The sequence below is a fragment of the Cinclus cinclus genome, chromosome 9, assembly GCF_963662255.1.
Source record: "Cinclus cinclus chromosome 9, bCinCin1.1, whole genome shotgun sequence".
In the NCBI taxonomy this organism is placed as follows: Eukaryota; Metazoa; Chordata; class Aves; order Passeriformes; family Cinclidae; genus Cinclus; species Cinclus cinclus.
In genome coordinates this window covers 20360534-20379668 of record NC_085054.1, presented here as the reverse complement: position 1 = coordinate 20379668, position 19135 = coordinate 20360534, and the positions used below count along the sequence as shown (strand labels likewise).

The 19135-nt window shown below is 39.9% G+C and overlaps 3 protein-coding genes across 6 annotated transcripts; 1 reads left to right on the top strand and 2 right to left on the bottom strand.

Annotated features, from left to right (window-relative positions):
* Positions 1 to 13: 13 nt before the first annotated feature.
* Positions 14 to 1894, bottom strand: LOC134047459 (centrosomal protein of 70 kDa-like). Its single transcript, XM_062498607.1, has 5 exons — positions 1886 to 1894; positions 1377 to 1476; positions 1104 to 1227; positions 615 to 795; positions 14 to 300 (listed from the first exon to the last, which is right to left on the bottom strand). Exons 1-5 carry the CDS (start codon positions 1892 to 1894, stop codon positions 127 to 129), a joined length of 588 nt encoding a protein of 195 aa, XP_062354591.1. The 3' UTR covers positions 14 to 126.
* A 2291-nt stretch (positions 1895 to 4185) lies between these two features.
* On the top strand, positions 4186 to 15391 carry FAIM (Fas apoptotic inhibitory molecule). 3 transcript variants are annotated; one of them, XR_009933442.1, is made up of 6 exons: positions 4192 to 4327; positions 4680 to 4908; positions 6335 to 6384; positions 7756 to 7925; positions 9765 to 9856; positions 15374 to 15391. XR_009933442.1 is itself a non-coding variant. In XM_062498606.1 (4 exons), the coding sequence occupies exons 1-4, from the start codon at positions 4217 to 4219 to the stop codon at positions 7903 to 7905; spliced, it is 540 nt and encodes a 179-aa protein (XP_062354590.1). In that variant the 5' UTR covers positions 4186 to 4216; the 3' UTR covers positions 7906 to 9406. The 3 variants fall into 3 exon arrangements, 1 of the variants encoding a protein (XP_062354590.1); XR_009933443.1 differs by lacking the exon at positions 15374 to 15391 and adding an exon at positions 10516 to 10535; XM_062498606.1 differs by lacking the exons at positions 9765 to 9856; positions 15374 to 15391 and having other exon boundaries at positions 4186 to 4327; positions 7756 to 9406.
* On the bottom strand, positions 4509 to 19116 carry PARP9 (poly(ADP-ribose) polymerase family member 9). Of its 2 annotated transcripts, XM_062498604.1 has the most exons (11): positions 19051 to 19109; positions 18647 to 18686; positions 17105 to 17940; positions 15555 to 15779; positions 15255 to 15467; positions 14432 to 14492; positions 13626 to 13988; positions 12543 to 12688; positions 11656 to 11821; positions 10370 to 10457; positions 4509 to 4673 (listed from the first exon to the last, which is right to left on the bottom strand). In XM_062498604.1, the coding sequence occupies exons 1-11, from the start codon at positions 19063 to 19065 to the stop codon at positions 4622 to 4624; spliced, it is 2205 nt and encodes a 734-aa protein (XP_062354588.1). In that variant the 5' UTR covers positions 19066 to 19109; the 3' UTR covers positions 4509 to 4621. The 2 variants fall into 2 exon arrangements, with proteins under 2 accessions (XP_062354588.1, XP_062354587.1); XM_062498603.1 differs by lacking the exon at positions 4509 to 4673 and having other exon boundaries at positions 9518 to 10457; positions 19051 to 19116.
* Between the last annotated feature and the right edge of the window lie 19 nt (positions 19117 to 19135).

Genomic DNA, 19135 nt, shown 5'->3' with positions numbered 1-19135 from the left:
TTTGTACTCCTAAAGTCTGCAGATTACTTTTTTTTTTACATATAAATATCAAGAAGCATTACTTTAAAATCTGTTTCTCCATTTAATTTCTCCATTTAAGGTGGCTCAGGAGTAGAAGAGAATCACTTACCGCTGATCTAGGAGAGACTTGGGAACTCTTTTGCAAAACTGACAAAACATTTTGTTTTGAGCAGCAACTCGCTGCTGCTCCTCCCTCCCAGCTCTGCTCAGCTTCTTCTGCAAACGGGCAATAATCTCTTCCTGTTCTTGCAGCTTTTCTTGCTGCTGTTGGTATTTTACCTGTGAAGGGAGTGTTATTCAATTGTTCCTGTTCTGACCCACAAGCTGCCTGTACTGTACAAGCCCAGGTACACACCTGGTCCCAATGAAGATGAGCATTTGGGTTTTAGCTGTGCTGAAGAGACAGTGGAAGAGGGATACAGATATATTTCTAAATTTTTTCTAGAAAATTCTGCATAGTTTGAAAAAAGTTAGCTATAAACAGTGTACTAACCCTATGACCCAGGACTCATGTTTATTTAGATCAATGTAAATATTCTAAGACCTATTTTAAGTCAAAAGTTTGAATCCTCAGGCAGCACTATCTGAATTACCTGTGAAGCCTGTTGCTCTTTTTGAAGTTCTTTGACTTGGTTCTGTTGCTGGCATGCTTTAGCTATTGCTTCATCTTCCAGCTGACAAATTTTGGCCTTAATGCTTTTCACCACATTTTCCAAATCATTAGCCCGTTGCTCTTGCCGAGATGCCCGACCTTGTTCCAGTCGTACCACATCTCTGAAAAAAAGAAATCAATCCTTGATTTTAAATTAAGCTCATTTCACTATAGACAGTGCAGGAAGCACACACCTGACATGGGATAACATCCTATGGCAGCAGGTATGGGAAATACACTGATATGAGAAGGACCAGCACTTTAAATAACAGAAGAGCTTGAAAGGAACTGGGATAACATAGCTGCATATTGAAAAATAACCTCAGGAAAAAGGTCTTAGGCCTCTGCTGACATAAGATCTCCACCAGGCTGGAGATGCACACTGATAGAACTTTTACTCCACAGGTAAATTCCTTCCACAGTGTCTTACCTAAGACATCGATTTGCCTCCATAAGTCCCTGCATCACCTTCTGCTGTCGCTCATTGTCTTCCACCAGTGTTTTTAATGCAAGTCTTATTTCTAGAGAAGACTGACAGTCTAGGACAATCATATCTGGAGATACAAAAACATAAAGTCACAATGAAAGGGTTTCAACAGTCGAAGAAGATTGCCTGTCTGCTGCCACTTGGAAGTGACAGCTTTGGAGATGCTTTATGAACTCAGGGTTACTATTTCCAATTACAGAAATTACATTTCCTTACCTGATGTATCTTTGCAGCTTTGGGGGGCAGCAAGACTCACAGGTTTCAACCCATGACGCATTAATACCTTGTTTAGGTTTTCCCACTCTGCCTTCTCCTGCTGCATTGGGAGAAAGGAAAAAAGAGGCAGAAACGTGAGTTCTGCACATCAGCTGTGCAGCAGAAGGTGCCAAATGCCCACAAATTAAAGTAAACCAAGAGACCGCTACAGGAGGGCTTGTGAGAAGCTCCAATAGGATCTGCAAAGTGCATCGAGGAGGGAAAAGCGTACTTAACAACACGCAGCATGATCAGTTTTCCTGATCCCTATTTGAAAGCCAAACACGCGCAATGAGTTGAATTCGCCTCTTTAGGAAACCCAAACCACCGGCCCTCGGGTCTCTCCAACGCACCCGGGGCGCGCGGAGCCCTCAGGGAGGCGGCGGCGGCTCTGGGGGTTCACAGACAGTTCCATCGCGTTTCGTCCCGCTCCGACCACCCCGCAGCGACACCCGGGGCCAGCAGAGTACCTCGGTCATGGCGGGGGCCGCGGGGCAGGAGAGGAGCCGCTCCTCAGGCCGCGGAGCCGCTCGGGCGGGAGCGGAGCGGAGGGCGGGCGGGCGCGGGGCGGCGCTGCGCGGGCGCCGCCATCTTGCGGCGCGGGACGCGAGGGGAGGAGACCGGGCGGAGGTAGGAGCGGGGACACGGCGGGAGCTGCGGCGGGGCGCGGGGCTAATACCAACAAAAAAGAAAAACAGGGAAAAAAGAGGGGGAAAGCTCGTTGCTGGCGGTAACGGTGGCGGCAGATCTGCCGTCCTCGGAGCTTACGCGCTTCCCGGTACGCCGCCGCGGGATGAGCGCTGCCGGGATTAGGCGGATAGTGTGGGAGCCGTAATCTCAGCCTGGTTTTCGAAACGAGCCGTTCCGTGTGAAGGAGTAAATGTCGCCTTGGGCTGCCGGGTGGGTGGGTGAGTGGAGGCGGTGGGAGCAGCACCGCTGCGTGTCCCTGGTTGGGAGCAGCGGGGCCGGAGCCCGCCCGCCCCTGGGGCCGCGCACTGCGTTCCCTCGGGACGGGGCGGGATCGGCTGGCCCGCTGCAAACACCCCGGCCTAGAGTCTGCCTGCGCGTTTGGTGTTAAAATAAATGCGTATTGCTTCGTTACCATCATTTGAGGCGAAAAAAAAAATTGCGTGTGTTCTGGGATGCTTCTTAACCCCTTCAGCGTTGATCCCAATGATGCCCAAAATCCGCGCCGCGGATGCGGCCTGCGCGGGGTGATGAAGGCTCTGGGCTGCCTGGAACTCCTCTTGCGGCATCTCCTGACAGCTCCTTGTGCTGTCCCTGCCGGGGACACGCGGGTCTGTGCCGAGCCTGCTCCTTGGAGCACAGGGGGGAAACATTTCCTGCCCGGTTCCCACCGTGTGCCCGCCTTCGCAGGAACCAGCAACTTCAGGAACGGCCAAAGCATCTCCTCGGCATTTATTAGCACGTGTTATTATCTGTTTGCTTATTGATAGGCACAGACAAGGCAGATGATGATCAAATTAATGAGTGAAAATAATACATTAAAAATCAGTGGTTGTAAAACACTAAGGTCTAAAATTCTCTGAAGTAAGATGTTAGTTCCCTGTGGCTCACAAACATTTTGCTACTGAATTGCCAGGTCATATTTACTGATATGCTTGTTGAAAGCTGCTGCAGTGGTTTAGAAAAGGGAGGAGGTGAAATTACTGCCTGTGCTGTTTCCCAGTTCCAAATTCATTACAGTCTGGGACTGAGATGGGCAGCTCTGGATTGGGTTCCTGCTTTGGTCAAGTTGTTAATTTCTAAATTTTTGTCTCACAAATCTGACAGCCCATTTTCCCATCCAGTAACTGTCAAAGTTATCAGGAGCTAGTAAAGTTAGGACAAACTGCACTTACTCAGTTTTGTAACATATAATATTTTTTAAATTACACTTGTCTTTCTGTCCTAGAGAAAGATGGTTGTATTTTAAGTGTTTTTATTTCATCATATATATGACAGCACTGCATGTTAGTTAATGATGCTTTTAAAAATGTCCTTTATCTTAGCTGGAGAAAATGATGAAACTTTAGACCTCAGCGCTTCTCTGCTACTATTCTGCTTTTCTATTTTTCTTGCTGCTAATTGGATTAAAAGCTCTTTTGGCTTCTATGGCATCCGGTGAGGAGATTACTGTCTGTGACGATGAAGTAAGGTAAAAATTCAGAATGTGGTATAAGCAGATTTGGAAAATTCCAGTGGTCACTTATGACTGTATCTAATCTTTAAAAATTACTTAAATAAAAGGATATCTTGCCAGATCCCTTCCCCTGTGTCTGTGTGTGCAGAGTTGCATATCCAAATTATGTAGGTAGTGTTTATGAGATTACAGACAAATCTGTTACCACAACAAATAGCTAAACTGGTCATACTATTTTTTGAAGTTTAAAAAGCTGAAACATTTTCTTTGAGACCAATCAAATACTATATTTTAATGCCTACCAAGAAATAGCAGAACTGTCTAGGAGTATCTTAAAACTAAATATAGTTTTGTTACCTATTGTCACCTGAAATTGGAGTTTTACAGGTTAGATGGGTAGCTGCTGTGTCTGTACTTTTTGTCAAAGTAAGTCTCTTTATATTTTGTGATGTTTTGTCATATTTAAATGTCTGAAAAACACAAAAATATAAGCAGTTCTGTAAGCTTATTCTTTCAAGTCTCATTTTTTATTTGCAAAAAGTGACTTGCCAGAAGCAGTTAAACTTTGAACTGCAGACATTGGGACTTTTAACTTTTAACGACAATTAATTTACTTTGTTGGTTTCTCCTTAGGTCTCGGTACAGCCACTTAGAGAAGATGACAGATTTGGTGGCTGTTTGGGAAGTAGCTTTAAGTGATGGTGTTCATAAGATTGAATTTGAACATGGGACCACTTCAGGAAAACGTGTTGTCTATGTTGATGGAAAGGTGAAATTGCTAAGTGCTCAAAATTCACTGTGATACAGATAAGTGCACTTCCATGCAGCACACATCACAACAAACAAAAGACTAATAAATGCAAGTGAGGTATATTCAGTTAATTACCTGATTTAATAAACTGCATCCTTCTCTTTTTCAGTTCCAATTAAGGTGTGAATATTCATGAAGTGCTTTGCTGTCCTTAGGCAGAGGCACTGCATACAAAGCACCATGTATGCATTTATTCCCAAAGAACAGTTCAGTTCTGAGCTGTCTCCTGAGTTCCAGTTCAATTTTTTAATATTAAAACATGCACTCAGGTTTTTCAATTAATAACCACTGTTGTTGTTTTTTTCTACAGGAAGAAATAAGAAGAGAATGGATGTTTAAATTAGTGGGTAAAGAAACATTCACTGTTGGAGCTACTAAAACTAAAGCTGCTATTAACATTGATGCAGTCAGTGGCTTTGCATATGAATATACTTTGGAGATCAATGGAAAGAGTCTCAAGCAGTATATAGAGAACAGGTTAAAAACAACCAATACTTGGATATTGAACTTGGGAGGTACAGACTATAGAATTGTTCTAGGTAAGTAAACATTGAGTGACTACATGTTGCTGCCTTTGAACAAACTTGTGTGCATTAAAAAACTAGTAATTAACAGAAAGCATAGTCCAGCGGGTAGCTATGATGCAGTATGAAGTCCTGGGGGATGTTGAAGTTTGGAATGAGATGCCAAAGATAGTCTGAAAAACAATGGTCTTGTTGTACATGTATGAGCCTATAGCAGCATGGTCTAGATTTGGGGGAAAAAAAAAAAGTTGGGAGGTATTACTGCTGCCCTAGAAAGGCAGTTCTCCAGATAAAACCTGTTACAGAAGTTTTACCTGCTTTGTGATCAAACCTCATGTGTGTCTTAAGTTTGTTCAGCAGGTAACCAGGCTTTCCTTTCAAAAATCATCAGCTATGGTCAAGAAGTCTTTATCTGAAGTGAAACAATATTATCCCACATTTTTGATAGATTGATAAGCATCCTTTTTTTCTGCATCACTTCTTAACTACAAACTTAAACTAATAGCTTCCAGTGATGTTCATTCACTTTCTTAACAGCAAGGCAATACATTGCTTCTCTTCTGCCCCCCTTTCCCAGTTACATTACAAGCAGGTGGGAGGAAGGGATCCCTTGAGGAATTTGTCCATGGCATCTACTGGGAAAACTTTCTCTTGGGCACTGCTGTATGGTTAGAGCTGGAGACAAGAGATCTCAAACTACGATTTCTTCTTAAACCTCAGGACAGAATGAACTGCCCTAAGATGAAGGGGAGCAATGAAGAAAGACAGTTTTAGTGCCAGAAACAGATAAGTCTCTTCACAGAATTTTAATCTCCCTATGCTTACTGGAAAGGCAAGCAGGGTTCAGCTCTCTGCTGACATGTGTATCACAGTGTCAGTAAAGGGAATTCTAGAGCTAAGAAATTTAAGGAAGATTTGCTGGGAGAAATAAAAGAATATTCTCTTTCAAATGCCAAAAAACCCCCAAAACAATCTAAGATTCATATTTAAAGTGGTACTTGGTGCTTTTGAGATGTTAAGAATACAGTCTGATAGATGTTAAATAATGCTGCTTTTGAATTAAATTGACCTGGAAAAAGAGTTAGAGCTTTAGTGAATAACAGCACTCAAATAATTAGCAGAAATTACTTTACGTTTCTGTCTTTTAATTTTTTCAGTTTAAGACTGTCAGAGTATCTCTGGCACTATTCAGAACAATACAGTGTTAATACCCAGGGCTAGGGAGGGGTAAAAATGTATCTTCAAAGCAAAAGTTGATGATAGAGCCTCCCCTCTCTCCAATGCGATAACAAAACCCTGTAGCTCAGGTACTAGGGCTACTTAAGAACTTCTTTTGGGAACTGACTGTAAAATTCAACAGTAGATTTTTTAAATCCCTAGATCCTTGTTTGTAGGGAGAAAAAAATACCTTGTTCTACCTTGTTTTCCTTTTCCTTCACAGAAAAGGACACAATGGATGTGTGGTGCAACGGTCAAAAAATGGAAACAGCGGTATGTGATCCTTTCCAAAGGCTCTTCCCAGGCAATGGATATGTAACCAAAGCTTGGCAGAATAAGCCCCAGAGGGGCACATTATCTCAAAGAGGCTGAGGCAGCCAGGACACTCCTGGACTGCTCCAAATGGCCTTCACTGAATTTTATAGTGGGCAGTATTTCAGTTCAGATGCCAAACATCTGCCTGTTTAAGGATAAATGATGTTTTTCTTTACCCTTTTTAGACAAACAGAAGAAATTTGATTCAGTTGTGCATGGTTTATAGGGAGAAGACTTTCTGGGGACTGGGGAGGATTTGAGTTTGATGCAGAGTGTAGAGTCACTGCATCCAAACCTGCTTTAATAGTTGTCACTGAAAGTTGAACACATGTAGTCTGCTATGACTAATGCTTTTTTCCATCTAGATATGTTCCTAATACTTAGGGCTTAAGAGCCTCATTAGAACAAGAACAATCTTTTTATCTTGATCACATCTGCACTAATTTTTTGAGCAGGCTGACAGCTAGGTAGTTTAATCTGTTTGGTGTATTTCTGCTTATGATGGCTCTCAATATGCACACCAGGTAGGCTTCCCCATCCTGGAAGGATGTGCTCTCTCACAAGGGGGGGTGACAGAGTTGTTACTGCTGCCACAAGGAAGCCCCTGTAAAATCAACAGTTCTGCTATACCTGAGGGTAGGATGAAAAGATTCACCAAATGTTTGCTTAGTAATCAAATGGAAGAAACCTCCGCTTTTGGTAAATCAGGACTTCTGATCCTTGTGGCTCAGCCTTTTCTATAATGTACTGGAAGCACTCAGAGCTGTCCTTGCAAGCTGTGAGTGTAGGTTTAGTGCCAAACTGTGCTTCCATTAGAGCAGCACAGAGATTGTTCTGCTGCTGGCAAAATCTGTAACAGGAAATTACAGAAATGCAGCAGGAGATGTGTATCCAAGATACACAATTGTTGTACTCGATTCACGGAGATACTGTAGAAGGCATCCTAAATACTTCACCTTTCACAGCCACTTGAGCATAGGTTTGTGTGGCACTTAGTGGCTGTGTAGCACAACTCAGCAGGATGCTGTTTTTTCTGTTTTTGTTTACTGACATGAATCAGTAATATTGATTCACAAACTCCAACTTTACCATTTCTGATTGTGTGAAATTTTCATCATCATCTGATCCCCACAAATATTTAACTGGGCACCTTGACAGAGCCCTGCCTGAGATCCAGCAGCTTTGTTCAGCTTTTGGGCAGTATTTGTCACAGGTACGTAAAGCTGCTGTAACTGTGGGAAATGCAAGTGATCTTGACATTGATGCACTTGAGCTTTTCATTTATTAAAATATCATGTGTCTGTTTTTATTCTTGTCTCCTTTCTCCAGGGTGAATTTGTGGAAGATGGGACTGAAACTCACTTCACTGTTGCTGATCACAGCTGTTGCATTAAGGCTGTCAGTAGTGGGAAACGAAAGGAAGGAATTATTCATACCCTTATTGTGGACAACAGAGAAATTCCAGAGGCTGTGGAATAGCCTCTGGTTAACTGATTATGGTAGGACTAAGATCAGGAATTGTCAATTACTGTGGTAATTATTTTAAAATGTGCTATTTGGTACATCTAGTTTGTGCTGGGTTGTTTTCTAGTTTCTGTACATGAAATTATTCTTTTTGAGGACCAGATGAAAATAGTTATGTACAACCTCTTACATTACCAGCTTTTTAAAAAGCTGTATATATCTAGAATATATAGCATATTACTATGTGTGGAGAACACTGGTGAAATAGAAATTATACATCAGGAAAAAAATCATGCTATAATAAAATGAAAGATAAACATTCAGTAACACTGAATCCTTAACTGCAGGTGTCTGTGGAGGGAAGAGAAAGCCTGTACTGGGCACAAGAGTAAGATGTTAAAAGCTTTTCTCTATAATTATTTTTCCTATTAAACTGACTACAGACCTTTTCACATGCTGTTAAGGGGGGTGACAAAGTTAATGAAAAGATTAATAATGAAATACATAGTTACCAATATTTGTGTTACAGAATTAAATTAATACTGAGTTATGAAAGCTGTTCTTTATTCCCACTAGGAGCAAGATGTTACATTGTGCCAAAAATAACATTCCTTTAGGTGTTCTGAAAACTGATGCTGTAGTTCAGAAACTGTTTACTGAGATTTTTCTAAAAAGAAAAGAGAAAGAAAAAAAAATTCCTGCCATGAAACCCCTTTAAAAATGGCATCTCTTAAAGCATGCTGACATAAGAACTTCCCTTTGTTCAGTACTAACAAATCTTAAACCTACAATTCTGTGTTTTCATGGCAGTAATGTGTGAATCAAGAGATATGAGGAAAAAGGGGACAGAAATGGAAAACAATTGATTAATGGAATAGTTAAAATAGGAATAGACATTCTGTTTTCAGAATTGATGCATAATTTCTAAGAGCAACCTTTGGATTTCTTGAGAACGAAACTTGTGTTAGAGAATCACACTACAAAACTACTCTTTGCAAGAGCAAGCATAACTAATCTAAAAAATAATTTTAAAAATCTCAAAATATGAATATATTTATCTAGAAGTTTCTTTTGTAATGGTTAAAAAAATTTCCACTTGTAACCTAAGATTTAAAAAGTTTTATAACTTAATTTCTTTTGGACTTGTGAGTGGTTCCTAGCATTCCAACTACTAGCTCAAGAGTTGCAGGTACAGTACAAGCATCCTGGGAATCCATTAAAAATTATTTTGAAAAGTTGTATTAAATGCTAATTTCATCTGTGTTTTGGAGATCAGACTGCTCCCCATCAGCAGTCTTTACTAGAGCACATTTCCACATACCCAAGTGCTGGACTGAATCCCCTTTTACACTGGAATTACTGTAACAGCTCTTGGGCTTTTCTGTGTATTTGCTTCCAGTCACTGCAGAAGCAATGTGGGGATACCTGGCTACAAGGCTGACAATGTAATCTTTAAAAGATGCTGGTAAAGGTAGATTAATTGAAAAATAATTTCAAGCTGTAGCTTGAACCATTTCTACTATTTTGCAGCCTTTCAAAGAGATTGAATGTTGCTGAGAAATCTGAAGCTCATGTACAATACAAATCACATTCTTAAGATTATAGAAAAATACAAGTTAACATATAGTGACATTCATACTTTTTATTTTGAATATGTGAATCTACAATGCTTGAAATAACTAATAAAAACTGTACAGCAACCACTGTAAGGAATCATGAAGTATTGTCTCAGGTTTGTTAAAACTGTATATAATATCATGTCCCTAATTAGAAAATCATTACTACATTCTCCTATCTTAAGTCAAAAGAAAACTTAAGACTCAAAAGGCAAAACCAAGATTTCTTGTGTTTCCCTGACATATGCAATATCTCAGCTTAAGAAAATGCAGTGGAAGGAGAGCCTACACAAACATCAAGCATACTGCCACAAACTGAGATCACTTTATGGAATTAAGTAAATGACCAGGTATGTTAAATGTTACATTGTATTTTGGAATGCTTTCCCTTCTGCATCCATTCACATGTAATTTTGCCTTAATCTCCTTATTAATTTAACTATTTTGTTCATTAATATTTCAGACTGCTTTTCAGGAAGCACTCTGACCATAGCACACTACTAAGCAGAGCATCCTCTTAAATCTAAGCACTAGACTTCATTCTCAGAGGGTCTTCACCATAGCTATAGTTCTCCTTTAATCCCACTGATTAAAGCAGGATTCTGCTTTAGGAGAATGTTAAAGCAGGATCCTGCTTATTTCTTCTGGGAGCTACATACCTCTCAGTCACTGGGGAACAAGTCAGCAAATACTGTGGAAGGGCTGCAAAACCATTGAAAATGACAAAGATCTCAGGACTGTACAAACTATCTACTAAACTGTCATATAACATAAAGGCATTGCTGTCCACTGCTGGTGGCATAATACAAGATGGGCGGCCTTTAGTGTATGTGCCAGTCACAACTTCAGCCTCAAACACGTACATTTTGGAATCCATTTCCCGTGTAGCTTTACCCTTGGTCAGGTACCTCGGGTTCCTTGTAAAGTAGATGCCAGCTCCATATTTTTGTTCTGGAAAGAAAAAGAAGAATTTTCAGAAGACAGAGCATTTAGCAACTGGTTCTTTCAGGGTGGTAATTCCAATAGACTGCTGCTTGATTCAGGGTTACAAGTGATTTGACTGCTCAGTGCATGCCATCCTTCTGGAAGTTCATTTGCATGGAGTGATTCTGATGCTTGCACTGACATCCCACTGAAACCACAAGTAATGACAGCTGATGGCCATTCCAATTAACTGTTACTCCAGTGATAACTGTTCAGATTTATCTGTTAATCAGATTGAATCATTGAGTTGTAAAGAATTTATGGAAAATAAATATATGATTCACACTTCAGTCGTGATGTATGAGGGACTGATAAACAACAAAGGTAGCAAGATCTTAATAATGCAAACTACAAAACAAAGCTTTGAGATTTATATGAAAAATATCACATGAAGTACTGTTACAATATCAAATGGAAAAGTGCAAAGAAATTAGACCATCATCTTACTGCTTTTAAAGTGTAGAAATCTGCCATGTACATTGCACAGACAAAGGCTAATCTCCACTTTTTGAAGTTTATTGCTTGAAATCTCTGAAACAGTTTATTGCGTGAAATCCCATTCTGCAATTGACATGCAAAATATCACACACTTCACCTACTGCAGGATGAAGCACTAAATGCTTATTTTTTCCCTTTCTGAAAGCATCTGTCTACTACAATATTTCATGGATTCACAGCTTCCCTGCAAGTGTACTTTACTCCCTCCAAATGGCAGCCCAAGCAATGAGATTTTCTGCTGTCTAACCACACCTGATCTAAACAGATGCCTGAGAAGCCCCTTCTAGCCTGAGTTCTGTGATGCTCTTGAACATGCTTTCAAGTACCAAGATGCTGAATGCATGTTTGCAGCAGCTACACAAGGACACTGACTTCCTTTACAGTGATGCCACAAAATAAAACTTGGACGCGGAATTATGTCTATACTAGTAATTCTGTCCAGTGTTTGGGCTAGGCTTGAATTCAGGCTTATCTTCCTAGAGCCTTGCTGGCCCTACAGTATCAGGAAGGGAAACCTTACTGTATATAATAAAGTAAGTTCATACAAATCTAAATACAACTAAGAAAGAGTTCTTGTTTAGGAATGCCATTTTTTTTCTAATTTTAACCTGAGTTTAGCAGTCAGTCACTATTCATTTTGATTAAAGATGCCAAAGCAAGTTATTACCTTTTGATGTAGAATACATCCTGTGAAATCCAACTTGGCAAACTGAGCAACAGAACTCGGCAGGAACAGCCTGATACAACCTGTGAGTTGTTTTGGAGCTACCATCTACTTTTTTTTTCAGTTGTTGGAATGCAGCACTTAGAAATGGATTATGTATCTTTTCAATCTGTAACATAAATAACAATGTAGCATAAGCAGATGGAGACTAATTATGAAATCTTTAAGTGCTTTTTATTCAGGCTCTGTTCTTCAATGTAAGAACCTTTGCTTTAGCCTCTATGCATTGACCACATAGTGGACAGAGTATCTGAAGCATGCAACTGGCCCAAAGAAAAGAACCATACCACTATCCCATCCCATGACTTCTAGTACTTGAGTTGTGCTGAAGAGATTGAGTCCACCTCCTGTTCACTAAAGCAGTGATACCCAAGTATGATTCCAGTTTTAACACATAATCAGATCAGGACTCTGGCAAATTCAGGTGGTAATTTTTGGTGTCAAGCTCACAAAAAGAAAACATACACTGACTTAGTGTCATGGAATATTGTACTTAATTTACCCTACCCATCTTGTATTTCTGCATGCCTATACAGGGGCATTTGAAGCATGAAGTATAAGGTAGAACATACAGTACAATTAAAAAGACTTCTCAGAATTTAATAACTTTATGAGTGATTATTTGCGTTGTTTAAAATACTTTTCATTGGGATTAAAGACTGGATGTGTTTTAAGGATGAGGTTGACTTGATATTAATTTTTAAAAGCAATGCATTGAAATAGTTCATCTGAATTTTTTAACCTTACTTATTATGTTATTTTTTAATATTAAATATGTTAGATCAAATATGTGAGCTGAGATTCAGTTTTTCCACGAATATCCTCTTTACCCTGAGAACACGAAGTCCAGCTTTTTCAAACTCTTTCTGTCTGTCTTTAAACTCCTGGAGGTGACATTCTACTGGTGAAATGTTGATGTAGTCAGCAGTACTTGTCTTGTGAAAGTCTCCTGAAAGCTGGTCTGCTTCTTGTTGGCCTGGGAATAAGGGAGTAAAATTTTCATATATTGTAATGTCTGAAGCAAAAGCAAGGGAAGCAGATCCACTACTTTCATTTGTGGTTTAGTTAAGAACAAAGAATGTTATGTATTCTCTGGAGTAATGACTGAGGCTAATATTGAGAGGGACTGCTATATATATATATATATATATATATCTATCTATATCTATATATCTATATCTGTGTGTGTGTATACATATATATATATACACATATATACATACGTGTATATATATATACACACATACATATATACATACACACACACACACACATATATATGCATTTTTCTACATTTATTATAAACAAACCAGGGAGAGAAGAAACCAAAGAAAAGCAATTTATGTTCTCCATTATGAAAGCTCTCCCCAACTAAGCTTTCATATAAAGGTGTCTATGTTGAATGACTATCCAAAAATGAATTAAAATTGATCACTCAGTAGCTTTCTGTAATGCCACTAGTTTTATCAACTGTTCTTGAAAGCCAAGGACTCTGCAGAAAAAGTCCACTGCTGAGCCCTACAACAGTAGTCCAGCTGTAGCCAGCAAGAGCTCAGCAAAGGTGTGTGTTAATTAAGTGCAAATTTTGTAAATCTCCAGTGGCCAGGCTTTAAAGTGAAAGCATCCTGGAGGGAGCTCCACTACAGCTGGATGTACATCATGGCCAGCCCCTGTATAAACTGTGCCCTGCTGGGAATACTGCCAAGTGAATGACCACAGCTAACAAATGGTCTTCCAGGGGCTCACATGATAAAAGTATAACAGGGATATCAGTAATTAAAGCAATGCTCCATATTGTGTGTGTGAACTGAATGTATGTCTGTCCACGCTCAGCAATAGAGAGATACATGTTGCTTCATACCTTGTTTAGGCACTTATTTACTTAGTGTTTGTGCACTATTTACTTTACATACATATTGAGTAGCGCAGTTTCTGTTGATCAGCTATAGTCTTCTCTTGCATATGAAGCAGTAATTCTTCAGTTGTGAGCACCGCATCAATCAAAACATCAGGAGGCCCCTGAAATTCCAGTCTTGCTTGTCCATCTCTCACTTCTTCTGACACACATACACTAGAAGGCCGCTTGAGAGAGAGTTCTGCAAACTCCTCTTTACCAAGGCAAAAAATGTAGTTGTTTTCAATAACAGCATGGCAACCTCCCTGAATCTGCACAATATTTTGGAGCCACGATTCTGCTGCTTCCAGTGCTGTGGGTGTGTTCCCTCTAAGTTCAATCACGAGTTCACTGCTTGCAGTCCGACTGCCTGCCTCTGTACCTGAAATACATATATATATATATATATACACACACATATATTTTAATAGAGGTGCATTGGAAGAGTGAGGAACTTTCAAGGGCTGACGCAAATTCCTACTTGTAATCCCAGCTGTGCAAGAAACACATTGGTATGCTCAAAGAAAGAGATTAGCTACAAGGAGGGAAGGTTTCCAGGATATACACATACACATGGAGAATTTATCTCCCTTTCACAGACTTCCAACAAGTTAGGCAATGACAATGGGTTTTAAGTCTTAAAAGGGACTGCACAGTTCCACTCCTATAAATGTAAAACTACAAAGTGCTCACGAGTTTTTGCTTCCTCCTCTCCCCAAGACACATATGAAAATACTAAGTTCCCTACTTTAAAGAAAAGCAATTACATATTCCCAAATTGGGAGTACTAATTTACTGGAAATGCCCCTTCTGTTCATTACTTACTTAAAGGATCACTTCTGTTTTCCAGTTTGTGTTTTGCTGAATAAAATTTTCTCAGGACAACCTTGAAAGATAAAAATTTAGGAGCAGTTTGCAATCTCTTATCAAATATGCAATTAATCTTTTCAAAACTCTGTCAGACAAGCAGTTTACACCCCCACTCCTGATTCTGGAATTGTTAACACTGGCATTAGTCAGCTTTTCCCAGAATGTTGTTCCTGAAAATATCAAATGCCTTCCTGTTCTTCTGCATCTCCTAAGGTAACACACCTTATACAGAGTGGCACTTTTACCAACTCCTTGTGGTTGTGGCACTCTCATGCAATCACATAAGATAAAGGTGTTCATTACCTGCAGTTTAATGCTGATGCATCCTTACTCAGTTTTAAAATCCAGACTATTCTCCTGCCTGTCTACTTGAAATCCTTCTGTTATGTTAGCTAATATAATCTGTTGATAGTGTTTTGCCTTAGGAGCTCCACACAAAAAAACGAAACTGACTGAAAGTATTTGGTGAGGAGGAACATTTGTTTCTCTATGAGTTAAAAGTAGACTATTTCTTATACATTCACTGACAGACATGAGAATTTTCAAGTTCTCCCCCCTTTTTATCAGACTACAGGCTGAAGACTTCTAGTTCAGTGAAGAGAAAATAAGTATTGGCAAAGATTGAGTATCTGTTAATGAGAGTAATAGTTTCATAAAGGGACCTGCTGCTCACAACTGTTGTTAGTACAGAATAGATTACCTTAATTTTTAGTCATCTATGGAAATATTATAACTGTATTGTGTTTTCCTTATTAGTAGTTAGCAACAAATTTGTTACCTCATGGGCATCATTGTCATCTGGGCAAATGACAAACTGCACTTCTCTCTTCTTTGAAGGATATTCCCTGGCAAAATTTAAAACTGCTTCAATCATGGTCTCTGCCACTATGTCAACAGGCAGCATTGGTGACCAAGTTACTGGAAAAGAAACTGAGGGAGATGAGTGGTCCTGAAAATGACCCAGACATCTTTTCACGGCATCCTTCAATTCCTGCAGGAAAAAAAAAAACAACTTTTCAGTCCTCACATCACCCAACATGATGAAAATCCATTAAAATCCAAAGTAAGTGATCATCACCTCACACTGTAACACAGGATGCTGGCATTTCAATGCCACGTGCAGTACAAATGTAGAGGGCAGCTCACGCCTTTTGGTTACTAGGGGCTTCTTAAAATGTGTTGGATTTCTAAGGTGTTGCTGAAGTTCCTTCTGAAAAGCTGGACCCTCTTTTTCTAGCAGCTGTTTTGAAGATTGAGAGGAAGGCTCACCCTTTGCATTCAGGGGGTTAACAATGGCTGTATTCTGCAAGGAAAGGGTGCAAATTTCAGTGTACATCAAACTGACTATGTGCAAGCTTTGCTATTATAGAGAGCATTCTTTCTAAGCACAACTCCTGTACAAAGGCCTGACTGCCACAGATCACCTGCTTGAATTTCCCTACTACTTACTACTACAGCACTGGAATACATCAAAGTATGCACCTTGCAGTGGCAGTTCAGAAATCAACAACATGCACAAAGCTGTTCCAGTCATCAAGAGTGTATTGAACAGAATTGTTACTCTCACTGTCTAAGTGACCCACGTGCCAATTATCAGCAGGAGAAAGCTATGGATATAGCTGTCATCCCAGCTCTAGGGTAGCATGGACATATCACCAAACTAGCATTGTCAGTACACACAAGAGAACTGCAAAGCTGTGGTTGTTTCCAATACCCAGTGGAAAAAGCAGATTCCTATAGTAGGTGCCCTGTATTTCAAATATGGAAAACACAAAAAACTTGTTTACAGAATGCTGATAACAGCACTAATTGTTCTAACCTTAAGTGTTGAATATTATCTAAAGACACAAGAACATGTTTTCCTCACAATCTTGAGGGCATGTGCATCATTCAGTGCTGTAGAATTGGTTAATAAAATTCCCTGCAAGGTGAACTTTGCAATCCTTTGTTCTTACACAAGAAAAAAAATAAATAACTTCCTTTTCAATTATGATACTTCTTTAAAAGAAAAATTTCTTTTTTAAAATATAGTATTTGCTAAAAGTAAATGTCATTCCTGTGATGTATCTTGCAGTCTAAAAGCTCTGTTGAATTCCTATGACTGAGGTCATATATTTTGCATCAGATTTTCTAGCTAAAAAGTTAATCAATTCAAGTAATGTCTTATTTAAAGGCAAGGCGCACATCTGTGTAAGTTATTTTCTGCTGTTTCAGTGTTTGCTGAGTAATTCCAGTAATGGAGTATGAGAACATAAGTTATAGGAAAAAAAGCAAGGCAGAAAATAAGAGAATACTTCTATGGAGTGCAGGATAAAGTGTGAATTCCTACATAAGAAGATAAACCTTAACACAGAGATGTATTATTAAATCATTCAATCTTTATCTGCTTCCTATTATAACAGCAAGTATACAAAAATGAAATAAAAACATTCCAAAGTTTTGATACCCATTTAGACAAAAAACAAGTCCTTGCTACTATGATTTAATTACCATATGTAAATTCTCATCACACAGAGAAGCAAACCATTTAGTGGACTGATACAAAATGCATTCTGAACTCTTGGGCTCCAAATCCTGCAAAGACTCAAGAGACAAGACCATATTCCACAAATTACAGGACAGACTTACCTTCAGATTTTCAGGGTGTTGTTTTACGATGCGCAAGCGAATGTTTCCATGTTTGAGGTGAGCTGGAAACTGGTTTGCTGAAGCTGACACTATGTCCTCAAGTGAACTGGTATCACCCAGAAACTTTTCACAGGCCTTCTTTATTTCTGCAACTGTAGACTCTTCAATGTTCACCAGGCGGATTTCCCTGAGACAGCTTGGTGGACTTGTCTCAACAAATTTCTTTACAGCCATTACAATCACTTGAGAACACAAGTCAACTGGGAAGGCATAGATACCTGAACTCACTGCTGGGATAGCCACAGACTTTAAAGCTTCTTCTGAAGCACTGACATATTGCAGAACATTCCAAATAGCTTCCTCAAGTAGGCAACAACATCTTTCCTTTTCATAAGGATTCCACTTTGGACCAACTGCATGAATAATTTTCTTACAAGGAAGCTTCCCTCCATCTGTCACTGCTATATTGCCAACTTTGACTTTTCCATTTTTTTGAACAAAATGATCGCTTTGCTTTTTTATTTCTGGCCCTCCAGTTTTTACAAGGGCAAGAGCAAGACCTCCTGCATGATCAAGATACTCATTGGCTGCATTCACCACAGCATCAGCCTTGTGTCTCGTGAGATCATCCTTATAAACACAAACGTCAATGCCCAACCTTACTTTTTTCCTGTATACTTCAATAGAACTTTTTGTTACTTTTCCAAAGGCCAACGCACAAGCAAATTTTTTTGAAATTAGATAATTTAGACAGTTGTCTCTTCTCTTAAGAGCTTCATAGGCATCTTTACTGATGGGGATCGTCAAAGTGACCTCATCCATTACCATGTTTGACCCTAGGATACAGAATATAAAGTGAAATAGAAGTTATTACTATCAAAACTTTTTTTTTTCGATCTAGAAGTGTGATTTATAGCTCTCCATTTTATCCTACTGTCATTGCTAAACAATATTTTTTTTTCCCTTTGTTATCTCTTCCCTTTTCAGGGCTTTAGAAAACCCAAGAAGGTTCATTTAACTGTGCCGCAGAGATCTTACACTGAGTTTTAATTGTGACTCTCATTTGGTCTGCACTTAAAGCCCAGAAGCAAGTTCTTTCTCTCTATGGAACTTTGCATGAACTCAGAAAGGCTTTTTTAACCACTTATTTTAAGGAACAGTTTTTACATTATTACTACGGCTATACAGCCCTCTCCTGGCAGATGTCAGCAGTACTACAATGCAGCAGTTATGTTAATTAGTTAAATCAGTTTAGTCGAACTTTCCTCCGGGCTATGCTACCTGCTTGTAAAAAGTCTGACGTTTTGCACTTTTAAAGTATACATGCCGACTCATCCAAAACACTTCTGAGCTCTTGCTTTCAAAAGAGAAATGCAAGCAAGTCCCGTTGAAGTAATTAATAATAATGCTGATTCATAACAGTGTCTATTTCACATTAATTAGGAATTTCAGGTTGCTTTTGACTTTTGTTTTCCAGTTTGCTAGCAGTTTTCAACTTTCATACAAGTACACACTTCGTAGATGGCTAAATGAGAGGCTTACCTAAAGTGGGCGTCCCTCCGAAGAAATCTGAAACGAAACTCTATCGGAATAAAAAGAGAGAAAAGGGAAAAGAGAAAGTAAATGTTACAAGCAACAAGGTACGTGGACTGCCTTCCTACAGGACAGATTCTGTTACAAATCAAACCGGCAGCAGCAGCTTTTCAAACACCTGTACGAAGTTTTCTAGTTTTTAAAGTGCTGCTCGGAGCCGCGTGAGCTGTGTGGGTGAAGTTACCCACAGCCGTTCCTGGCTCTGGCCAGCTCGCGGGAGGGAGAGGCCGGGCACAGTCACTCCCGAGCGCCAGGCCGGAGCACGGGACTCTTCTGTTCCCCTCAGCCCCGCCGGGAACCCCCGAGGCTGCCGCCGCCCCGGGCCCCCTGCCCCCCGAGCCCCGCTCCGCTACCTGCACGACCCCCATGAGCCGGCTCGGGGCGGATCCTCACGCTCGGAGCCGAAGCGAGGTCTGAGGCGGGGAGCCGCGGGCGGGG